At 38.5% G+C, this 23253-nt stretch overlaps 1 protein-coding gene across 1 annotated transcript; it reads right to left on the bottom strand.

The window, feature by feature from the left end:
* Positions 1-2684: 2684 nt before the first annotated feature.
* On the bottom strand, positions 2685-22115 carry LOC139149577 (sodium-dependent multivitamin transporter-like). The gene is made up of 15 exons (XM_070721399.1): positions 21951-22115; positions 18513-18732; positions 18072-18189; positions 17585-17652; positions 13186-13337; positions 12775-12912; positions 12341-12426; positions 11887-11934; positions 11476-11546; positions 9864-9952; positions 8455-8597; positions 6501-6654; positions 5774-5879; positions 3799-3938; positions 2685-3467 (listed from the first exon to the last, which is right to left on the bottom strand). The coding sequence occupies exons 1-15, from the start codon at positions 22073-22075 to the stop codon at positions 3452-3454; spliced, it is 1674 nt and encodes a 557-aa protein (XP_070577500.1). The 5' UTR covers positions 22076-22115; the 3' UTR covers positions 2685-3451.
* Between the last annotated feature and the right edge of the window lie 1138 nt (positions 22116-23253).

Below are 23253 nucleotides of genomic sequence, written 5' to 3'. Positions count from 1 at the left end.
CCGACCTCACATCGATTTTTCTATTTTCCCACTCACAGGAACATCAGCGTCAATCGCAGTGATGGTTACATCTCTGGGTGCATATTTGATGTGGCAGTAAATTTCCCGCCCTGCATCGCTTCCATCATTCATCGCTCTGTCATCGCTGTTCTGTAAATTCCTCATCGAAATGGTCTTTCCTGTCCACCATCTTCATCTGCAGTAGTTCTTCATTGAGAGTTGAAATCATCACCTCTGTACGTTCACTTGACCTCTCTGTTTCCCTCTTGTCATTCTCCACTTTCTCATTTTTACTAGTCTGAGTTCAGCAAAATTCGGACCCTTTCTTGACGTAGTTACATTAAGGAAAACCGAATACGCATGCGTGGGTGTTTTGTTTGATACTTGCCTACCTACATCATGATGATGTAGCAAAAATAATTCATTCAGCTCGAAGCTAATGAACAAATACGGGTGTAAAAGAAGTGACCTCGAACGCTGTTTGAATAACTTTTACATGAATCTACCTCACAGAGCGTAGATGAGCTCGAATTCTTGCAGGTGAACCGCGGAACACATGTTGACGAATCATGCGACAAGTTATGTCAACGAGGGCGCCCTTCAACAACATCGAAAACTGACATCAATCTCTATATGATACTTGGAAGACTTCGAAACTAAAAAAGACTCGTTCTGCTTTCCTATAACAACATCTTTTGCGTGTAAATTGTGGATATACGCATCCGTTGAGATCGCGAGAACACATTGAGAGTTTGCAAACTCGAGAATTTCTCTGAATCTCTGAACGCTGTAAGGATATAGCGGAACGTTGAATGATAATAGCTATTAAAGGTCATTTCCCCGGATGTAAACCTGTCTGGACAATAAAATATTTAAAACAAAAGACGCACTTCTCCGTGTTATTATTCTCGAGCCCCGATACTGTAGTAGTCGGGAAACCCTCATCAAAGAAACCAACCAACTCACAGATTAACGATAAAAAAACGGGATAGTTTTATGCCGCCAAATTCAAATATTCTAACAATCTGGTCTTAATCCCCCTACTTGATATGTGTCACAGTCCTTCCACAGAGGGACCGCATGGATCCTGGTTATGCTGATGACAATGTTATGAAAACGTAAATGTATCTATGATGCAATCAATTTGCTGACGGAGAAAAATCAGGGCGATACATTCAGCAAGATCTCGTGAATACCAGATTATTTGCAAAAATCTTCAGAAAAGACGATCCCCCGGGAGCGAGTCTCCCTGGGGTAGAAATTATAGGGTGCTGTTCTTGGTTTGAAAGAGTAAACATACGCATTAGTTTTGAGTAGTGTACACGCCAGACGATTCTGCCAGATATGCAATGGAAGATTTCGGTATTATTTGCAAGATGTAGTGATTGCAGGGATGACGATATCGTGTCTGATTCGGTAACTGTTGTACGTCTTTTAAAGAAAAACAGGAAAAAATCAGTTACAGGTATTGAAAGAAAATTGACCTTGCTTTGTTTTCAAAAGGTATCCATGATTGATATGATTTTTGGAGCCTAGGAAATTTTCAGTGCAGGGATAACAAAGAAGCTAGGACAGTTGGGTGAATACCTGGTACGGTGGAAACGCTTATCCTCAGATTATATTTGCGTGCAGTGTAGCCGATAATAGCATATCTAAAACCAGATATTCAGCACATCTCTCATGTTCTATGCGTTTTACTCCAATTTTGATGACAAAATAGATGTAAGGACTTAATTTCATCTTTGGCAAAGTTACAATACCACGCTACAAATAGGCCATGATGATAAGCTGAACGCTGGATGAACATACACCTGGAAGTAAACAATGAGCATAAACCGAGAACAAATATGAAGTTCACATTCAAGTCGTTCATGTTTGAAAATATGTGTAGGAATTGCTTGGTTTTACCAGTGCTTACTAGCAATTTAGTCTTTTTGGGCTGAGAGATTGCGTACCTTCGTTTCTACGCGCTGCCAAAATTTCTCAGACTGTATACACATATAAGGCCAAATAAAAAAATTGTGCTGTTCCGATAACATGACCTATTTTTTGCCTGCTGACCCAAAAACTTTTTAGAGCTACGTAAACACGGAAGGAAAAAACCCATAAAATCACGGGTTCGTTACTTGGCATGTGATTTTTGCTTCAACGAGGATGTCTTTTATGTTTTTCCCTTTTATATGTATGATACATTTTTCTGGAAATGTTGTGGCCAATGTTTGACCGCCCTGAACCCCTAAAAATGCATATTTAAAAATAAAAAATATTTTGGAAAAAAAAATTCCTGCCCACCTACCTTCCCTATTTTTGAAAATCATGTTATCGGAACAGCACAATTTATTTATTTTTGGCCTAAGAAGGCATTGTTTCGACACGTCGTAATTAAGTTGAAGTTGTAAATCATGGGGCACCGACCTAAAGGTATTGAAATTTGAATTTATGAGAAACTGTGAACGTTTAGTTCTCGAGTTGTCACTTCGGGGCTGGCATTAACTCTTCCATATTTTTATGGCAAAGAGGGCCAGTTAACTCAAAGGGCAAACTCTATCGTTCGAGGGCGCCCTGTACAGTATACGAAATGAAGTGAGCATAAACCGTGTCGCTACTTGGAATACTTAATACACTAGTTGTAATATAGTAGTAATATTGCATACACAAAAGCACGACTAGTAGAACGAAGCTGTCGAGTCACAGTTGTTTTCTTGTATTTACAAAGCATTTACATCAGATTATTGCAATACTCTATCGTTGGCTTGTGTCTTCTGACAGAGCCCATTTTTGACAATTGCAAATCCAGGACTTGTAGTTGGAGGTACCACATAATATTACTTCTGTCCGTAAAGACAGAATACTGGTGATTTTTGCGAACTCAAATTTACTCTTAAAGAACAGCAGAATTTATATAAATTGCATAGACAGGGTATGTTACCAAACTTTTATAGTTCACGTCGTGACTTGGTTTTTAGGTGAATATAGAAAGGAGAACTTCAACATCCCTGATCCTACAAGGCGCAGGTGCCACAGTAAGAGCTTCTCAGTGTTCATGTTCTACTCGTCAGTCGCAAACGTAAAGGAGGGGTGGTCCAAGTGTGAGCAAATCCATACAATATTCGGTGGCAATCGAAGAGTTATCAATTCCCGCAATCTATATTCCCTGTCACACATTTGGACAACTGGAATAGAAAATTTACAGGTCGCGGCAAACATGACGCTCACAGACCCTGGATCACCATATGTTGGCTTCCAGTCATGCTCCTAATCAAGACAATCAAAATTCTTGCCAGATATATGATCAAATCAAGCGTTGCGATTGTTTTCAAAATGGATACACAATACACTCTTCTGGATATTTATAACCACTCCATTCCTTTCAATTTCTTACGTTATTTCATAGAAGAAAGATGTGGGGGAAAAACAGCTTTACTCAGTTTTGGATATATGACGAACGGCTTTACTTGGTTTTAGATCTGTTAAAATAAATAGAGAAACGTAAAGATGAAAGTTTATGATGGAACCTAATGAGGTCAGAACAGGTATACTCTGCATGCATTTCATTGAACCAATCTGACGCTTCACATCTCACTTACTGCATCGCGATGATAAAGAGCAGCCTCATACTAATTTACAGTTGAAATGTTTGATTTACTAAGTAAACAGACTTAGACTTTGTAGGATATCCCGAGCAATCATCAACTTTTCTCTGAAACGAAAAAAAATCACTAAACTACCATAAAGTCAGTAGGTGCAAGTTTCTGTCCTTTGACAATGCATGTCCCATTAACATGGAAATATAATTACCTCAGGAATGTGGCGAGTAACATCGGGTCAACCACTTTTCTTCTTTCCTCCAGAGATATCAACCGGACAACTTCGCTGCAGATGATTCCGACGACCATAGTGGTTAGACAAGTCATTGAACTGTACCACATGAACGACAACTGTTTACAAATAAATGTAAAAGACAAACTATGAGAAGTTAAACACGTCATTATATTTTAAGTTGTTTTGCCCCGTGTCAAATTATGTCAAAGTAAGAAGACATTCGAAACAAACTTTAAGGGCTATTCATGTCACTAAACTGTACCACATGAACGACAACTGTTTACAATTAGGGAGCCGTCATTATTTACGCCCGGACGGAGGGGGGTGGGGGAATGTCATCGGTAACACCGAAATTTCGAGTACACCCCTTGCAAACCATGATGAATTTGAGTAACCCCCTCTAACTCAGAAATTTTGACCTACCCCAACGTAGTAAAGTTATTGTAAAATTTACTAAAATACAGCAATAGTAAGGACCTTTCAAATCCTGATGTACCCTGCTAGAATATTATCAGTTATCTCACGACCGTTAAAAAATGTGAAGCCAACAAAGTGAAATTCAAAGTGACCAGAAAATACAGATGTAAAAGCTCACGCTATGACTAGTATCCAATCATACAGTATCGTTTAATTTTAATGGATATCATGACAGGGTTTTCACTAGGATATCTGACTGGGCAGAATTTGAAAGTATGGGGGGGGGGGACACGCTAGAGGCAGAGGAGGAAACGGTCGGAGGGGGCTGTCCCTTATCTTGTGCATGTGGAAAATTTTGAAAAATTGATGTATGCAATGGTGCAGTCGTGGTGCTATCTGAGAGGGATGTTTCAATTTATTTTGCACTCGGTAAAATTATTTGAAAATGACATTAAACACTGATATTTTTATCACATTTTTGCATGATCAGTGTTTGAATCACAATATTCAACAACCAAACGATGACAATATATTTTGTAGAAAACAGTTCTAAGTTTGCCAGAGATTGAAGATCAAAGAATATGCAGGAATGGAAAACTTGACCTTCTTGTGTCATGTCTCCAGCTGCCAGCTGCTAACGAAAAGCCTGAATACGGTATGGTTGATTGTCAAAATGGTTATGAACTGAAATCAATTGAAATATACGTGTCTGTGATAATAAATGATGAATTCACAACAGGTCAGTTTTATCCTAGATCCTGTGAAAAAAATGAGATACTGATGTGTGCGATGGTGCAGTCTGGTGCAATCTGAGAGGTATTTTCAATTTGTCTTTAACTAGTATAACTGTTGGAACACCCCAAGGCAGAGAGCACGAGAGGGGTGGTACCCTCTCGCATCGAAGTTTCAGAAATTGATGTTTGCAAGGGTGCAATCGGAGAGTGTTTTACTTTATTTCGCACTAACAATTTAGTAATCCTCTTCTTCCTTTCCACATTTTGAGCAACCCCCCTGAAGTTTTCAATTTTTTGAGTGATCGCCCCTCACATTCCTCCGACCACCGATGCCGTAAATAATAACGGCTCCCTTAAATGCCAAAAATAAGAATGGGAAGTTAAAGAGATACAGTCGTCGGAACTGCACTCAAAGGTCGTATGGGACCCATACGACCAATGTTAACACTGTATCCAATAGTACGATTGTGATTGATCAAGTTAAAACATGTCTGTAATAATCTACATCGTATAATTTAAATGTTGCAGCTATGATGATGAGGTGCATCTTGATATCACGCACGAAATATATTGTTTGTAAACAAGAAACTCGCACAGGCGCAGTTCTGACAACGGTTTACATATTATTAAAATTGTTAATTTGTTTTGGCCCTCGGCCTATGTCAAAGTAGGAAGACACTTAGTCGAGACATTAACTTTCAGGGCTATTCATGTGCATCGTAGAGTTAACAAAATAATTTAGTCAAACCATTGTCAATTCAAATTTACTGTATAAATGTTTGTAATATTGGCTGTTTTACCCGATATACAGCTGAAACCGAGTCAATTTCGTTCTGGTACACCATACCACCGACTGATATCCAAATACCAATTGAAAACCCAATTATTAGCCCAGTCAGCATTCCTCTGTTGAAAATACACGTAGTAAATCAAATGTTAAAAAGTAAGCCTTTTAATTCGGGAATATGCAAAGCTACGTAACGTACTTACAGTACTGTACATGTACTTACACCTGTCTCTCTATCCGTTCTTTCGTTCACCCACCCGTCTATCGGTATGACAGTATATTTGTACGACTGTATATTTGTACGACTGTATGTACGACTGTATGTACGACTGTATGAAATTTACAATTTTTCGCATAAGAAACAAAAAAGGAATTAACTGAAGTCATGCAATATAAATTCTCCACAGTAGAGAAAATGATCGAATGATATTTTGATGTACCGCATCAGATGTGAGGGTAGTCTCGACTTCCAGACCCGGTCGCTTCGCCCTTGCATAATAATCGTAGAAAACTGCGCCGCAAGCATTGGAGAGTGATGAACGCCAGCGTCGCACTTTACTTTAATGGTTTAAATTGCGTAAGCGAAGCCAACGAGGTCTGGAAAGACAGACTAGTGTGAGAACAGTCCATGGTAAATTATTCATTTTTTGGATTTACATGATTGAACACATTTATTAGTCCATTCTAACTTCCCTGTTATCTAACACATTTTCTGTCTTCCATGCGAGAGATTTACTCACTTGCCATTCGCTCTTCTGTACAGCACACCTGTCAAAAACAGTCCCGTCACTGGTCCTGCGACGATTCCGATAACCAAGTTTGCCATGCTGACAAAGGTACCCATAGAGGCAGCTACAAAGGCGAGACCTATGCCGCATGAACCGTATACACATGCTGAAGCAAAATGAATAAAATAGACAGTGAATTCAGGACCGGGCAATACTGGCCGACTGTGAACCCATAGGTCAATCTAATGGCTTCACAGAAGCACAACCCCTATCTGCATCTGTGCCTTTCCGTCCTTCTGTTTCTCTGTCTTTCTGTCGCTGTTACTGTCTCTCATGTCTAAATTTCTGAACATATACACACCAAAAGCACGTGCTTCTCTGTCTTATTTCTCGCTAGATGTCGATATTCATACTTATTAAAGTTCTGCATGAAAAATGATAAATTTGTGAATAAAAATAACAAAGCCCCTCGGCGAGGTTGTGTATGCATGCTAATCCTTGGCGTTACTATCACTGTTTACGTTTACTGTAGTTTTCAAAGACATGTAGTGTGAATTAACAAAGTGTACAAGCACTTTTACGTCTTCTTTGCTGTTGGGCTTGTCGGAAAATTCAAACTTTATATGTTAACATTGATTTAAACCATGAGTATAAACACTATGGTAAAAGTATGTTCATTGGGGACCGTTCAGTTTTTACGGCGGGGGGGGGGGGGGGGGCCGGCAAAATCTTGTCGCCGGTGTTCAAAAAATATAGACCCCCCCTGCATTTTCTCGAAAAAAATGATGACCCCCCCCTTTGTCAGACGAAAAAATTTGATGATCCCCCCCCCCCCCCCCGCAGAAAAATAACCAAAACCCATATGTCAAATTTACCCGTACGGTTTGCATTTGAACTCCGGTACGCGGCGCACTTTATTCGTGTAGCAGAGATGCCAGTGCACAAACTTCTCAGCCACATCCATGCAAACGTCTTTTAATAAGGACGACTGTAAGGCAATTTTTAACTTCATTTCCATAGACAACTTATGTCCATGGACATTTTATAAAGTAAACTTTATTGGAGTGGTTCGCCATAGGCAGCCCTCCGGTTAAGAGGGTCATGGGCCATTACGTAATGTCAACTTTATTCTAGTGGGTAACCAAAGGTGGCCCGCTGGTAAAAAGAGGGTCGATCATGGCCATTGCACGAAGTAAACTTTACTGAACAGGGCCGCTGAAGGCGTCCGGCCGTAAAGATGGTCATGGGGTATTACAATAAAGTCAATTTATTGTAGTGGGCCGCCGCAGGCGGCCCGCCTATAAAGAGGGTCGACCATGGCCATTGCATGAAGTAAACCTAATTGGAGTTGGCCGCCAAAGGCGTCTGCCCGTTAAGAGGGTCATGGGTAATACTTAAAGTATATTATTGTAGTGGGCCGCCGAAGGCGGCCCGCCGGTAAAGAGGGTCGATCATGGCCATGGCATAAAGTGAACTTTATTGTAGGTATTATGTTTTTGAAAATGTGGTGACCCCCCCTTTCCTACCAGTGAAAAAGTGATGACCCCCCCTTCGGGATTCCAAAATTATGATGACCCCCCCTGGATTTTGCCGGCCCCCCCAGGCCGTAAAAACTGAACGGTCCCTTGGGTTGACATTATGCATGCATGCATGCAGACACAACTGCATACACGAACACATGCACATATAACAAGCACATAAAAACATACGCATACATACATACATACATACATACATACATACATACATACATACATACATACATACATACATACATACACACATACACACACATACATACATACATACATACATACATACATACATACATACATACATACATACATACATACATACATACATACATACATACATACATACATATTATACTGTGTAAAATGCATATGGCTGACCGTAGTTAACGACTTGGACATGTGAAACACTGTGTCACTGTGCATTTACTTACCAAGACATTTTGACAATAAAGTATCCCGCTTGTCATTCTCACGTACGGAGTGTCCGCCAACACGCGCTCTCCATCCACGGAAAGGCTTTATGAAATCTTGTAATGTCGCGGCTGTGATAGCATTAATACTTGAGGATATTGAGCTAGAGTAGGCAGAAAAATCAATTTTTAGTATTTTAGTAAGGAATTTGAAATTGATAAGCAACTGACGGTTTCGCCATTCTCAGTAAAAAGTAAGTTATTATTATAACCAAGTGTCCACTTATCACCTCTGTCTTCAGTTCTTGTATGGAATACAAGTATATCGTTTAATTAAATAATAACACACGCCAGCAAGGGCACGATCACGATTTGTTGCCCGCCCAAGGGATGGTGCTCATGGCGGTATCATCAATATTACCGTCATGAGCACCAGCCCGAGGGCTGGCAACAAATCGTGATCTTGCCCGTGCTAGCGTGTGTTATTAATTTTATTACACCGAACAGACACTTGTTTTCGAAACTTTGCTCAGAATGCAGTCAAGTGTCGATCGAGACTCGCCACAGTGAAACGTTCGATTTGTTCCTCGATCGCAATGCTACATGAAGTTGAATTAACGTCTAAAAACGAAGACAGTGTTGTTCAAGCTTTTCTCGTTTAATGTACTAAACGTCGTGTACTTCAGGTCAAGCTAATTTCTTGTACCTTTTCAAAAGCCATTGCTTCACAGAAAATACCAAGCAAATGTACGCGATGATGTGGTACGCGCAGAAAGGACGCGCGGTATTCCAGAACGTGGTAGCGGGCTATATCACTGCACGCGACAGGGCTATATCAGCGCACGCGACAGGGCTATATCACCTGTGCCATGTTCTATCACTTTTTGTTCTATATCACGTGAGTGAGGCTCAGCCAATCACAGTACCTGAATAATACGTGAGGTGTAATAATGTATTATATATCATTTGGTTCATCGCTGTATGGCTCCAATGACCATGCATGATGCAAGAACCACACAAAACAAGCAGAGGTCTAGGAATGTATTATCATTATGTATTATCATTGCATTATCATGCCTTAATACTAGTTAATTTCAAGTTTAAATTTATCAATATTTTAATCACAACGCCGACAAGGTAAATGTTATTGAGCAGTCTGAAGGCACCCGTTAGTTCCTAGGCTAAGTCTTGGAAGTATTTAGCAAAATGTTATCATTTACATTTCGTTGGTTTTCAATGCATAGCTAATAATAAAGGCTTGAATAAGAATGTTTCATGCATGCATGTATGTATGTATGTATGTATGTATGTATGTATGTATGTATGTATGTATGTATGTATGTATGTATGTATGTATGTATGTATGTATGTATGTATGTATGTATGTTCATTTCAACGTTCATCGATCATTTGTCTTGTGTGATACTTACCTTAGGGATCCAGCTGTTAAGCACGCCATGAAAAGACCTTGTATTCCAGGAATATCACCAAATTGGGAACTGACGAAAAACACCAATATCTAAAAAAATACGTAGCAAGGCGAATGTAGAGTTCCAAAATATACACCTGTGTATAAATGTTAGGGTTGTCTCAAAAGATAAGTTTCTCAAGAAGTATCTTAACCCCGAAAGCTGACATAGATGGGAAGAGACTTTGAATAAAAAAAAGATTCTGGTGACATCTATGTAATGACCATAAAATCATGGTAGCGGCCTTGTCATTTTCAATTCTCTTTTCACGAACGATATCGTAAAACAGACATCGAAAAGAGAGAGAAGACACAATATGAAAGTGGGGGTTGGTTCTGGGTATGTAGACGTTTTACTGAGAAATAACGTCATCTGCAAGAGTTATGTTATGGTCGGATTGAGGATATCCCTATTCTTCCATATATCATAGTGAATGTTGTCAGAGAGAATTGGTCAGACTCAAAAGGTAACGATTGTCATCATGCCGTCCAGTATTGTGCAACTTGCCAGATAACATCGTTTTTTAATAATCGAGTGATTTTAATAGTGTCGACCCGTACTCTCTGCCGCAAACCGGTGGTAATCTCATGAGTCTCGTCTTGCAAGATGACATTATAGAGACGAATAAGAAAGTCTTTATCCTCCGATAGTTCCTCCGATACTAGGAAGGGTACGATCACGATTTGTTGCCCGCCCGAGGGATGGTGGAGAGCCTTCGGCTCGGCTCGGGCATCAAAAATATTACCGTCATGAGCACCATCCCTCGGACGGGCGACAATTGTTACCTTACTTAGTACCCTTCCTAGAGTGTTATTTTTATTTTATGTTATTTATTTTATTACATCGCAAGACTACATGAAGTTGAAGGTCAACTTTCAATTACGTCTAAAACAGAGAAATTGTGTAATCGTTTAATTTAATTAATTCACTGCATGAAAACGGAATAATACACTGTCAGATAAATTCACATTAATGAGTTGTCTGTATTATAGTATAATACACGTGAATTCACATGAATCCACATAAATACAGGCTTGCTGAATACAAAAAATGGATTCCTGACTGTATTCATCTGTATATGCACTCTTCAGCTATAATACAGACATTAATCCATGCTAATACGGTAAGTATTATCATGTTTTTATGCAATGTAATGTACCAAATGTCCTCTACTTCAAATCGACCTAACTTTTTGTAGCTTTTCGAAGCCGTTTCTATACACGAAATACCCAGCGAATTTACACGATGCTGTGGTACGTGCAGAGACGACGCGTGGTATTCCAGATTGCGGTAGCGGGCAATATCATTACTAGTGCGTGCGACAGGGTAATATCAGTGCACGCAACCACAGTAACTGGATAACACGTGAGGTATTATGCAGACACATGAATCACATGATTGACTTATAGCATTGCGAAAATACTTCCCCTATCGCGGGGCAATTTTAGATAAGGTGTTTCGACCAGGAGTGTTGAGGCACTTCTCAATTAACTGATGCAAAGGTAGCAAAAATGGAAATAGACACAGAAGAAACTTTGACGATTTTATGAGTAATAGTTGAGTAGAGCTTTACCTGATCCGAAGAGCTGTATGGCGGCGTGTAGCGGGATTTCAAACTGTCGCCAACCAGTTGCGATGGAAATTCTGAAAACGAATGGGTTTAGTCAAACACATGGTCTAGTCGAGATATAGGGTGCCTTTAAAATAACACTTAGACATCCTAATTTAAGCACATATTGTGTCAGTCAACAACTTTCTAGTTTCAAACGACAAAACAATTTGAAGGTTTTGTTAGCTCGTGATACAGTGATACATGTAAAATATGTGGACAAAGAAGAAAACATGGTCCCGTGAATTTCTCTTTCAAAACGTCTCGGTCGTTATCGCAAACCGGTTGTGTAAAACGCACAGCGGACTCTCTCAAGCCTAATCAGGACAAAACAATCCGTAATAAGTAAGTCTTTCGTGTCTTTTACATACTCACCGGACGGCAGAGTTGCATTAATGGCCGGCATCAACGGACTCGCTTGGTCTGAAAATGTGGAAAACTCAATGAATACTGGCTTTTAGCGGTAAATTTAGTCCTAATTTCAGGTTAGACAGTTTGTCGCAGAGTACTCAAATGCTAATTCTCTTTTCCTGGGCTCCACTTTGCGGTTTCCGTTTAACCAACAATATAAAAACGTTAATTTATGCATAAACAAACATAGACGCAGAAATTAAACAAAAAGTCCAAGGTTGTAATTTAAAACGCTACAACCAAAACATATCATCCTTGTCAGATGGTGCTGGAAAACATCAAATTCATAGTGAAAATATGTGGTTTGAATTTGTGTCCGTTGTGTAGTGGAAAGGACCATAATTATGTCTAAATTAGCGACAGGGAGGAAGTGCAATAGTGTGATCACTGATTGCCTCTATCTTCCAGAATAACTTACCATTGTAAAATGCGAACAGCACTAATCCTGTTAGATATACCATGGAAAGAATCAAACATTCGAAAGGTATGTTCAGCAGTACAGATCTAAGACAAGAGCGAAAATCACTGTCACCATGAATGCTGCTGAGTTTTGTAATGCTTTTGAGACATTTTGTTCATATGCACACATACATACATACATACATACATACATACATACATACATAACTACCTAACTGCCCACCCATCCACCCAACCAACAACCCACCCACTCACCCATCCACCCTCTTACCTACCTACCTACCTACCTACCTACCTACCTACCTACCTACCTACCTACCTACCTACCTACGTATATACATACATGTGTGCACTTATGAGTGTATGTATCATAACACGTTCTAATATGACATCCGACAGACTTCCTTTGCAACAACCTACCGAAACACTTACAATTGTGCTTCCCTTATTGTTTTCGTCGCAATGATTCTTTGAACCGCGGTCTGACTGACATAAACAGATAGGGTGTTCATTCCATTACCAACTATCACGTTTTGGACAGTAAGTCGGGTAGTCGGGTCGAGTGAAAAGCTGCAAGGGAAAACGTCGGCATTATAGCATTGGCAACTATGCTTACATTCACAAAAGAATCCACAAATTCTCATCACAATAACCATTTTTCTCTTACTTTACCAGAAAATCGTCTGGATAGAAGTGGTGAGCAAATTTGCCTGTTAACATATATTCCAGTAACTTCCCTTTGACATTGGCTCCGTGTAAATAATAGTTGTGGGCCCTGAGTGTTTGTAGACTTTATCTAGATTTTGATCAGAAGTCACGCATGCCCGGTACAATAGGTTATACCTTGTTGCTAGTCGTCCATGGTCGGCGTTGTATTGCCAGACAGAGCCTAGACCACCGATTTCCAGGCAACCCATCACGACGATGGCTAATAGAGTACCATAAATGACCAGAAATTGGAAAACATCTGTCCATATAACCGCCTTGATACCACCCTGAAAGGAGACGAGGGAAACTATTTCTTCGTACATTCAAGATCGATAAGCCCATAAGAATAATATAATGCATACACATCGTGCAAAAATCTTCGTATTATTCATGGAAGGCTAAAAATATTGTGTATTTCAGTTAACATACTCGCAGCAAACAGGGTATGTCGATTGAGAATTTTTTTATCGTTTATTTTTGCTTGGGCATTACTCATCAAAAAGAAATAAAACTTGACAAAATCATCGGTGATTTTTTGAAAATGCGAAAAACAATGGTGTCGGAGGGTTTTATATAGTGTAGGTCGGGTTAATGGAAACACACATATCTTTTATTTGGCCTAATTGACCAGTTAAAATTAGGCCGTGGGCTAGAGGGGGTCTACGTGCACCCCCCACAGGATAACAAATTTGTATTTTTCAGAAGCCTTGGGATCCCTAGAATACGAAATAGAATTTTAACAGAAAAAATATAGGGACGCAATAGCTGTTATGGTCATGTTTTGAAGGGTACCGCAAAATCATGATTTTCCAACCCAAATGCATTTTCGTCAAATCTGTCTTCTTGTAAGTCATGTGCTGAGCTTATTTTTTAACAGCTGTAACAGTCATATTTTGAAGGGTACTGCAAAATAACAGTATTGCAGATTTGCATGCGTTTTTGTTGAATCTCTCTTCTTATAAGTCATCTGCTGAGCTTGTTTTTCAATATAACCTCACTTGTTAGGTATCATTAGAAAGATCATTTACTAATCTTTAAAATGACATATTGTAACATGCAATATATTGTATAATTTTCATGATATATGACCAACACTTACCCCATACCCCAAAGTTTACATTGAACATTGCAGTCAAAGCTAAATCCAAATTTTACAAATATTTTAGCTTGACACATAAATCTTGCCGTTTTTGCTATTAATTTTTTTTTTATTTGGTACAGGGACATGAAAGAAATATCAAATAGACTTTTAACAGAAAAAATTTTTCTGACTCTACAGGTGTAACAGTCATATTTTCAAGGGTACCGCAAAATAACAGTGTTGCAGATTTGCATGCATTTTTGTTAAATCTGTCTTCTTATAAGTTATCTGCTGAGCTTGTTTTTTAATATAACCTCACTTGATAGGTATCATTAGTAATATAATTGACTAGTTTTTAAAATGACATATTGTAACATGCAATATCTTGTATGGTATTCATGAAATAAGACCAACACTTAACCCATACCCCTAAGTTTACATTGAAAATTTCAGTCATAGCTAAAATCAAATTCTACCATTTTTTTACCTAGACATATAAAATCTGGCCGTTTTTGCTATTAAATCTGTTTTATTTGGTACAGGGACATGTCAGAAATATGAAATAGACTTTTAACAGAAACAATATTGGGATTCCATGGCTGTAACAGGCATATTCTGCGGAGTACTGCAAAATCACAGCAGTGCAGACTCATATGCGTTTTTGTTAATTTTGTCCCATTGTAGGTCATCTGCTGAGCTTATTTTATTACATAACCATGTTTGTTTGGTACCATTGACAAGGTAATTTAATAGTTTTTAAAATGACATATTGTTATATGCCATATCTTATATAGTTTTCATGGAATATGACGAAAACTTACCCCATACCACAAAGTTTATATCGAAAATTACTTTCGTAGCTATCGTCAAATTCTACCTTTTTTAGCTAGACATAATAAATAGGGCAATGCTTTATATGAAATCGTTTTTATTTGGTACTGGGAATGTCAGAAATATGAAATAGACTTTTAATAGAAAATATATTGGGACTCTACAGCTGTAACAGTCATATTTAGAAGAGTCTCGCAAATCACAGTATTGCCAACTCGCATGCTTTTTTGTTAAATCTGTCTTCTTATAAGTCATCTGCTGAACTTGATTTTTGACATAACCTGGCTTGTTAGGTATCAATAGAAAGGTAATTTACTAGTTTTTAAAATGACATATTGTAATATGCAATGTCTTGTTTAGGTTTCATGAAATAGGACCAAAGCTTACCCCATACCCCAAGGTTTACACAGCAAATTACTGCAAATCTGAAACTCTACCATTTTTTACAATTTATTAACTTTGTATACAAAAGGCAATGCTTGTATGCAATCTATGAAATCTGTGTTTTTGTTAAAAAGTATGTTACAAATATGAAATTAATGTTTAACAGGAATATAATATGATTTTGTAGCCTTTTGGATCATATTTTGAAGGGTACCCAGGTATCAGTTTAGCTAAGGGGTAAGTGTTGGTCATATATCATGAAAATTATACAATATATTGCATGTTACAATATGTCATTTTAAAGATTAGTAAATGATCTTTCTAATGATACCTAACAAGTGAGGTTATATTGAAAAACAAGCTCAGCAGATGACTTATAAGAAGAGAGATTCAACAAAAACGCATGCAAATCTGCAATACTGTTATTTTGCAGTACCCTTCAAAATATGACTGTTACAGCTGTAGAGTCCCAAAATTTTTTCTGTTAAAAGTCTATTTGATATTTCTTACATGTCCCTGTATCAAATAAAACAGATTTCATACAAAGCATTGCATTTTTTATTATGCCTAGCTATAAAATTTGGTAGAATTTGAGATTTACTGTAATTTGCAATGTTAAACTTTGGGGTATGGGGTAACTTTTGGTCATATGATATTGCATAGTACAATATGTCATCTTAAAAACGAATACACTGCCTTTCTAATGATACCAAACAAGTGACGTTATGTTAAAAACTAAGCTCAGCAGATGACTTACAAGAAAGACAGATTTGACGAAAATGCATTTGGGTTGGAAAATCATGATTTTGCGGTACCCTTCAAAACATGACCATAACAGCTATTGCATCCCTATATTTTTTCTGTTAAAATTCCATTTCGTATTCTAGGGATCCCAAGGCTTCTGAAAAATACAGATTTGTTATCCTGTGTGTGTGTGTGTGTGTGTGGGGGGGGTTGCACGTAGACCCCCTCTAGCCCACGGACTAAGTATGGTTGTGCTTATTTCCTGATAACTAAGTATGGTTATCCAGATTTTGCACGACATATAGACACAAAGCATCTGTTGGACGTGCTCACTCCTTCCTTCCCAAAACTCTCGAGAACATGTCACAATTCGTTTGACTTTGATCACCAACATATTTTTATTTCATGGATTTTGCTGGGCATGTAATGTGTGTGAATGTTAATTGTTGATTAGCCAAGTGCTCGTATATCTTGAACATGATTGTCTTCATAACTATATAGTACGAAAACGTTTACAGACTTCAACATAGTACATCAAGATGAATTGTAGCATAAAGAACAGTTGTTAGGTTTCAATGGCATGCTTTTAAATTTGATATCAGATTGCCTATCACATATAAAACAAGGAGTAAATGGTTGAGGGAGAATACCAAGACTGGTTGCCTGTTCCTTCAGCAGTTCTTCAGAGATCTACTTGGGTCCGTTTGTATTTTTGTTATGACATGCCAATTTGTGTATATCTCGCCATATTACTTTAGCTCTCTGTGCTGACGATTCAAAATGCATTCGTGCTATTATATGTCAGCTGTGTTGCATTCGAAAGGGACATACGTGTTGGAGTGCAAAACGAGGCATGTCTTCCAATACAACAAAATGTAATGCTCTCAGGTTTACAAGATCCAGAAAACCTTTGAACTTCTATTATGTTATGAATGGCAAGACTACCCATATCGATCGCATTTGTATGAAATCTAGCAGATTACTTTGTATGATAAAGCGTACTCACAGTTGTAAGTGTGACACAAAAACTGTTAGAGCTCTTTATTGTTCACTGCATTGTAGCCACCTCGAGTATGGGAGTTTTGTTTGGACGGCACATTCTAAATGAAATCTAGTCAAATTAGAAAGATTTCAGAAGGCAGCGACTTGATAAATGCTCCTTATCCTTCTGGTGTTGATAATAAACAAATATTGGTTTATGTCTACCTGTTACCCTTGTCATTACGCAGAGAGGTGCTTGACCTTATGTTCTATCATAAATGTATTACTAGACTACATTCTATGAACGAACACACACACGTTTGTTGAACCTTCATCTTCTAACATTCGCATCCGCCTCAGTGCTGATTCAAATACATTGCAATGAAATCGCTGTAAACCATACGGAAGCAAAGATACTTCCACATATTAAAGTGAGAATTTATGTCTACTATCGATTTTTGTTTGAGAATGTTGGCAATGTATTAGGTGTGGAAGTACAGTGATGTTACTTACTATTGCTGTATAGAAAGTACAAACAATACCAATTATAACAGTCGTTTTCCACATTTCGAATTTCTGAACTGTAAAAAAGAAAAGGTACAGAAGGAACTGCTTTTGTTCATTGTCTTGCCGAGTCAAGCCAAACATGGGCGGTTATGTGTGTTGTATTATATTTGTGCCAGGAGAAAGACAATGATTCTGTAAAGATCTTAATGGGTCAATTTTAAAGTGCTGAACACATGCTACCCTATAGGTGCTGAGTTGATTACTGCAGGAAATAAATGTTAAAAGCAAACAGATCTGGTTTTTACCTAGTATAAATTTTGTTATTTCAAATAACGATGCATATCTGTGAAAGGCAAATATCACAAGGTTTGATAGTATACCTGGTTTGCGACTCAGGTGAAGAAATAGTAGTCAACTATTTGCATACTGCACAGAAACCCTATCAGATTGAAATCGACGAGTGTAGCGCACGAATCGATGATCAAAGACTTACCTGCTTCGAAGGCCAGTGCAGGTCCAAGCAGGCAGAAAGCGATGTACATTGCTTCACGCAAGATGAACAGGGCAGATGCAAACAGACGTAGCCAATTGTTGAACCGAAGACTCAGATACTTACAGAAGAAACAAACAGCAAACAAACAAACACTCAGGCAAATAAAAACCCTGGCACGAATAATTATCATACCTTTTCCTACCCGAGAAAAACTGATTTCAACGACATCATTAATGTTCGCTTATAGGTAGTTTTTTATTTTTTGTTGTTAGTGGGGATTATGCTTGAAAAAATCTGTTAATATTCAAACAGTAAATTTTGAAATTTGCTTATGTGCAATCACTTCTTTTGAGGTACTTTCTTATTTCGCCTGCTTGAATAAACAGCCATGTTCTACGTCATCAATGAAGCATGATTTGTTAATAGAACACGTCCACTTACCTCATAAGAACTATTCAGCTTTAAGCCATGGTAAACAGGTACAAGAACGGCAGAAAAGAAAGGGAGGGCCCAAAATGCTGACAGAATACCTAGGGAATACATATAACCGTTGGCGTACACTTCAGCAGGACTTCCCAGGAAGGTGATTGGTGACATGAAGGATACTAAGAATGACATGGCTACCGGCAGTGCGCGCATTGTACGGTCAGCTACAAGGTAGCTAGAATAGAAAAAAACAAGAACGAGTTGTACCATATTGTTTAAATTCAAGTTTTTATGTTTGGCAAAAACATTATGAATGATTATTGATAGAGTCCATATAATGTTTTGCGGAATAATCGAAACATACCAGCATCAGAAAAAACAGTCAAGGAGTTAATCAAGGCTCCAGAATTAGAAGTAGAACGTGTCTCGACATTGGAAGACTTAAACTTTTGAAAAAACTTTCATTAAAGGAGTTTTAACCATTCCGTTTTGAAATCAGGAATACAAATCAGGGGTCATTGTGAAAGACAAAGAAATTAATCAATATCCTGACACTTGAAATCAGAATGGCTGTCATATCTATGTCAAAAATAAAATTACGGTTTTTTCAAGAATAAGAGAGTGAACACTTTATTTACTCCATTTGCTTCAAAATGAGCCCCGTAAGTGGTAGATAAGAAATGTATTTTAAGAGAAGCAACTGTCAGACAGACTAAAATGCCTGACAATCTTTGCAAATATACGGAAGATAGGACGCAATTTACAACCGTAGATGTGATGGCCAGGTCTGTATGGCTCTGCATTCTGAAAAACTTAACCGAACACCTACAAAACAGTCAAAGAGTTAACCATTAACGAAGCTGTCACAATTGAATACTGAGGCATGCTGTTCATATGAACACCCGACTAATAACAGGTAATCAAGCTATGACACACACTCGATGAGAAGTTGACCTTCGACCTTATGCTGTCCTTGAGTTGCATATCTGACCTTCTCATTGGTCAACAAGACTATGCAAGCGACAACTTGCCTTTAGAGTAAAATGAGTTTATTTGTCATCAATAAGTGACCTGCATGATGTATTTAAGAGTTGCAGTTTTTCATTAAACGGTCACCCGATTGGTTGTCCATTTTCATCCACAAAGACATGTGTTCGGTATTCCTTATTTTTATCAGTGTTTGCAGCTGGCCAGGACACCGCATGAACATCAGTGATGTGGGCCTTTGCCAGGGGTTACGCAGCTTGCAGTGGATACATGTCAGTTACAATGGGGAGTGTGACATGGGCATCGTCTTTGAACACCACTGCCAGATCACGAATACCTAAGAATGCCTAAGAATGTGTCACATAAATAAAAAACCCAAAGCATACAGCTTGTTGATGGTAGTAGCATATTTAGAGCTACACTCTCTTCGGAAAAATTAATTCCTCATTAATCCAAAACAACTACAACAAGAAAGAACGAGATATGAACAAACTAAACCAAATCAAACCAAGATAAGTCACAATGAAACAAACAAAAAACGAACACACAGACAAACAAACGAACATACATTTAATTTGTTGTTCTTCCGAAGCAAACACAATTGCTTTATCATATTGCAACCTCCTGGGAAAAATTAAATGTTCGATTTAAAGAAAATAGTAAAACCCTCATATTTAAGTCTACATAAGAAGCACACGAAATGTCGTCTGCAGAATGTCTGGGCCCAGAAGTAAACGTCACCTTGGCGTGCAAGGCACCATGGAACCGGAAAGAGAACTATTGTCAGAATAGTGTCACTAAAACTTTCCAAGGGGCACATAGTACATCAAAACCCTAGTTACTCTTCTCTATCAGTGCTTGATGTGTACATTGCACCACAGAAAATAAAAAGACAGACTAGCAACGCGGCACGCTATTTGTTTTATGGTCGTCTCGATAAACTATAACCTTTTCATATTACAATGAGCTTCACAGGTGTTACCCGTTTTGGAGACTTCGTTCGTGGTTGATAATTGCACGAGATTATGCGAAAAGTAGGACTAGATGGCATCGTGCTGCCTGTCGCGTAGCAACCACACTTACTTTGTGTGTTCTCAGGGCAGAAACACTGCTTCACGCCAATCAAAACATAAGACGCTAGCAGTTTAATAAACACTTCCTCCCATGACGAACTTGTAAAAGGCGATATGACTGACTGTAAACCATTAAGTAAAATCTGACAGTATCGATAAAATTGGTTTAAACACACTTATAATATATTCATAAAATGTGAGAGGAATTTTTAAAATGGTAAAACTCACCTCCCCGAAGCTCAAAACTTTCCCTTTTTTGCCAGCTCGCCGATTCCGCTCAGCATCACACAACAACAACAACACGAACTTTGCCGAACATACTTTCACTTAAAAATTGGAGAAATCCGGAAACTACCGAAGGGTATATGGTCGGCACTGTCCGGAAAAGAGAGTCGAGAGCTACCTGGGGCGAGGCGTATATGGAGGGGTTAGGTAACCGCTTAACACCTTGAACAATACCAATTGCTAGTCTGCCTTTCTATTTGTCTGTGATCGCACGAATACCGATTGCCATCATGCATCATCGTCAGTCCTGAGTGCCCTTTTGTAGCAGCAACAATAAAGATACATTCCTTGACTGTTCGGTAGCACACAGGTGCCCGGAGTTGCTCTCCCCTATGCATGTACACAGGTAACTCCGGGCACCTGTGGGGTAGCATATATTAGAGCGAGAGCTGAAATAAGACTCCAACTCGCAATAATGATTTAGCTCACGCCCCTTTTCTGTCGAACATTTTTCATTATCCCGATGTGCTCAACAATGACTTTTGACGTAATTCACCGTCGAGCCTTTCCTTCATCAATCAATCAATCAATGAATCAATCAATCAATCGATCAATCAATCAATCGGTCAATCAATCAAGCAATTAATCAATGTACAAGGAATAAACCGTTGTTTCTGCTAATTGATGCATCTTTACTGTCATGGTACCTCCATGTTACTGTTAAACTATGGGATCAAGAGAGTCTTGTTTAAAATTGGGAGTAAGCGAAAGAACTGGGTTTTTCTGAAGGCCATCGGAAACCTCGCCACTAGATCAAATAAATATTAAAACCACTGAGTGCAGACCATTTCAAAAGTTAAAACAAATGGACCATTGGACTCTATTTCTTGTTTTCACAACCTACAAGAGTGTAAACATCTTAAAGATGTCAAATGACTATGACTCCGATGTGTAAGCTCGTTCGGCGTGCCAAATCTGACATTTACTGCAATAGCTCGTTTTCGATTCAAAATGGCTGAGTATAGAAATTCGCGGCGATGCATTGAACCAACAACTGTACACCATAAAGATAATATGCGAGAATGTATATAACAATTGGTCTCAAAGCGTGTCGCCATATTTTACTGTATTATAGCAGAGAGAAATTGCGAATGTAAGTAGTTCATACCGAGATGTCGTGTGTTGACCTCCTTTGGCAAATGCCTGATACATTCCCATTACAACTGGCACAGCCAGCACCAATCCAAAAATGACATAGTCCAAAGCCCTAAATGGCACGGCATCGGTCGACATTTTGGACTGTCACATAAACATGGTTGGCAAGATTTTCTATCGGTCAAAGATCGACCAAAGTGATTTATCACCAAACGATGTATTGTTTGCTTAGTAAAATATGTACGAAATGTTATCTCACTTTACACGCTCCGCTTTGACATAGAGAAAGGTCAATGTTGTGACAGACTGGTGCGAATCAAAGGCTTTTTTTCGTGTGTAGGAGAGAGAAGGATATGAACAGAAATCTCGAATTAAAGGCGATCTAATGGAACGATAGCAATGTACATAAATTGAATCGACCTTTCTGTTTTCGACAGAAGTTCAAACTCTCACTGCATTGTGCCGTCCTGCAATCGTTGATCACTTGTTCATTGTGTGCGGGCGCCGTCACTATCTACCTACTCGATCACCAAGGTCCGCAAAAATCATGCCACGTCATGCTCGAAGTAATACCCGGTACATCACGATCAGATTTTACATGTATGGCGGTTTTATGCATTTATGTGTGACGAGGAGATGTGAATGTCGGTTTGAACATGTCTCTTCTGTAAAATCAACAAATGATGATGAAATTAGATGTCGTCTCTAATTGAAGAGATGAAATATATTCCCTTAGGACAGGTTTGAAGGCTCGCGGACATGTAAAAAAAATTATGACAGTTTTATCGCCTATCACTTGTCAAAAAATCGCTTTATTTATAATTTTTTAGTAAAAGCCAGAAATGTGATTAAAGCTGCGGTAGAGATGGCGACGTCTCCGCTTACTATTCAGAGTCGCTGTACATGTTCTCATTAGCTTTTGGTCTCTTCTCTGCAGATGTAGGAAGATATATGCCATCTTTGCAGTTGGTTTTAATCACATTAAGTAGCATAATGCTCTTGTCTTTTTGTCCGACCCTTTCAGCGAACATTATGACAGAGAAAGACGGATTCCCTGACTTCATAGAAACCTGTACACTTCATTTGAGGGCGTTTTTGGTTCGAAATCGGGACTTGTCCGTCGTTTAAAATAAGACCTTCCCCAGTTTCCCTTTCTAAATTGTTACCCTTATTTTTCCTATTTCGTAAGACATGAACCCAACTCAACAATCATTTGAAAGTTGGATGCAACCAAGGCTTTTTTGCAAGATTCAAATCTAATTTTCGTTTACTGCAATGCAGGCCCTGTATTGTTACTCAGATTTTAATACATAACC

Source organism: Ptychodera flava, chromosome 14, assembly GCF_041260155.1.
Source record: "Ptychodera flava strain L36383 chromosome 14, AS_Pfla_20210202, whole genome shotgun sequence".
In the NCBI taxonomy this organism is placed as follows: domain Eukaryota; kingdom Metazoa; phylum Hemichordata; class Enteropneusta; family Ptychoderidae; genus Ptychodera; species Ptychodera flava.
This window is presented reverse-complemented; position numbering and strand designations above follow the sequence as displayed.

Excerpts from the sequence above, each read along its gene's own strand:
- LOC139149577 (XM_070721399.1), bottom strand. The coding sequence starts at position 22,075 with ATGTCGACCGATGCCGTGCCATTTAGGGCTTTGGACTATGTCATTTTT. Across the intron at positions 17,653-18,071 it reads TGCACTGGCCTTCGAAGCAG|TTCAGAAATTCGAAATGTGG; the intron begins GTAAGTCTTTGA and ends TCTTTTTTACAG. Across the intron at positions 12,427-12,774 it reads ACAATAAGGGAAGCACAATT|ATCTGTACTGCTGAACATAC; the intron begins GTAAGTGTTTCG and ends CTCTTGTCTTAG.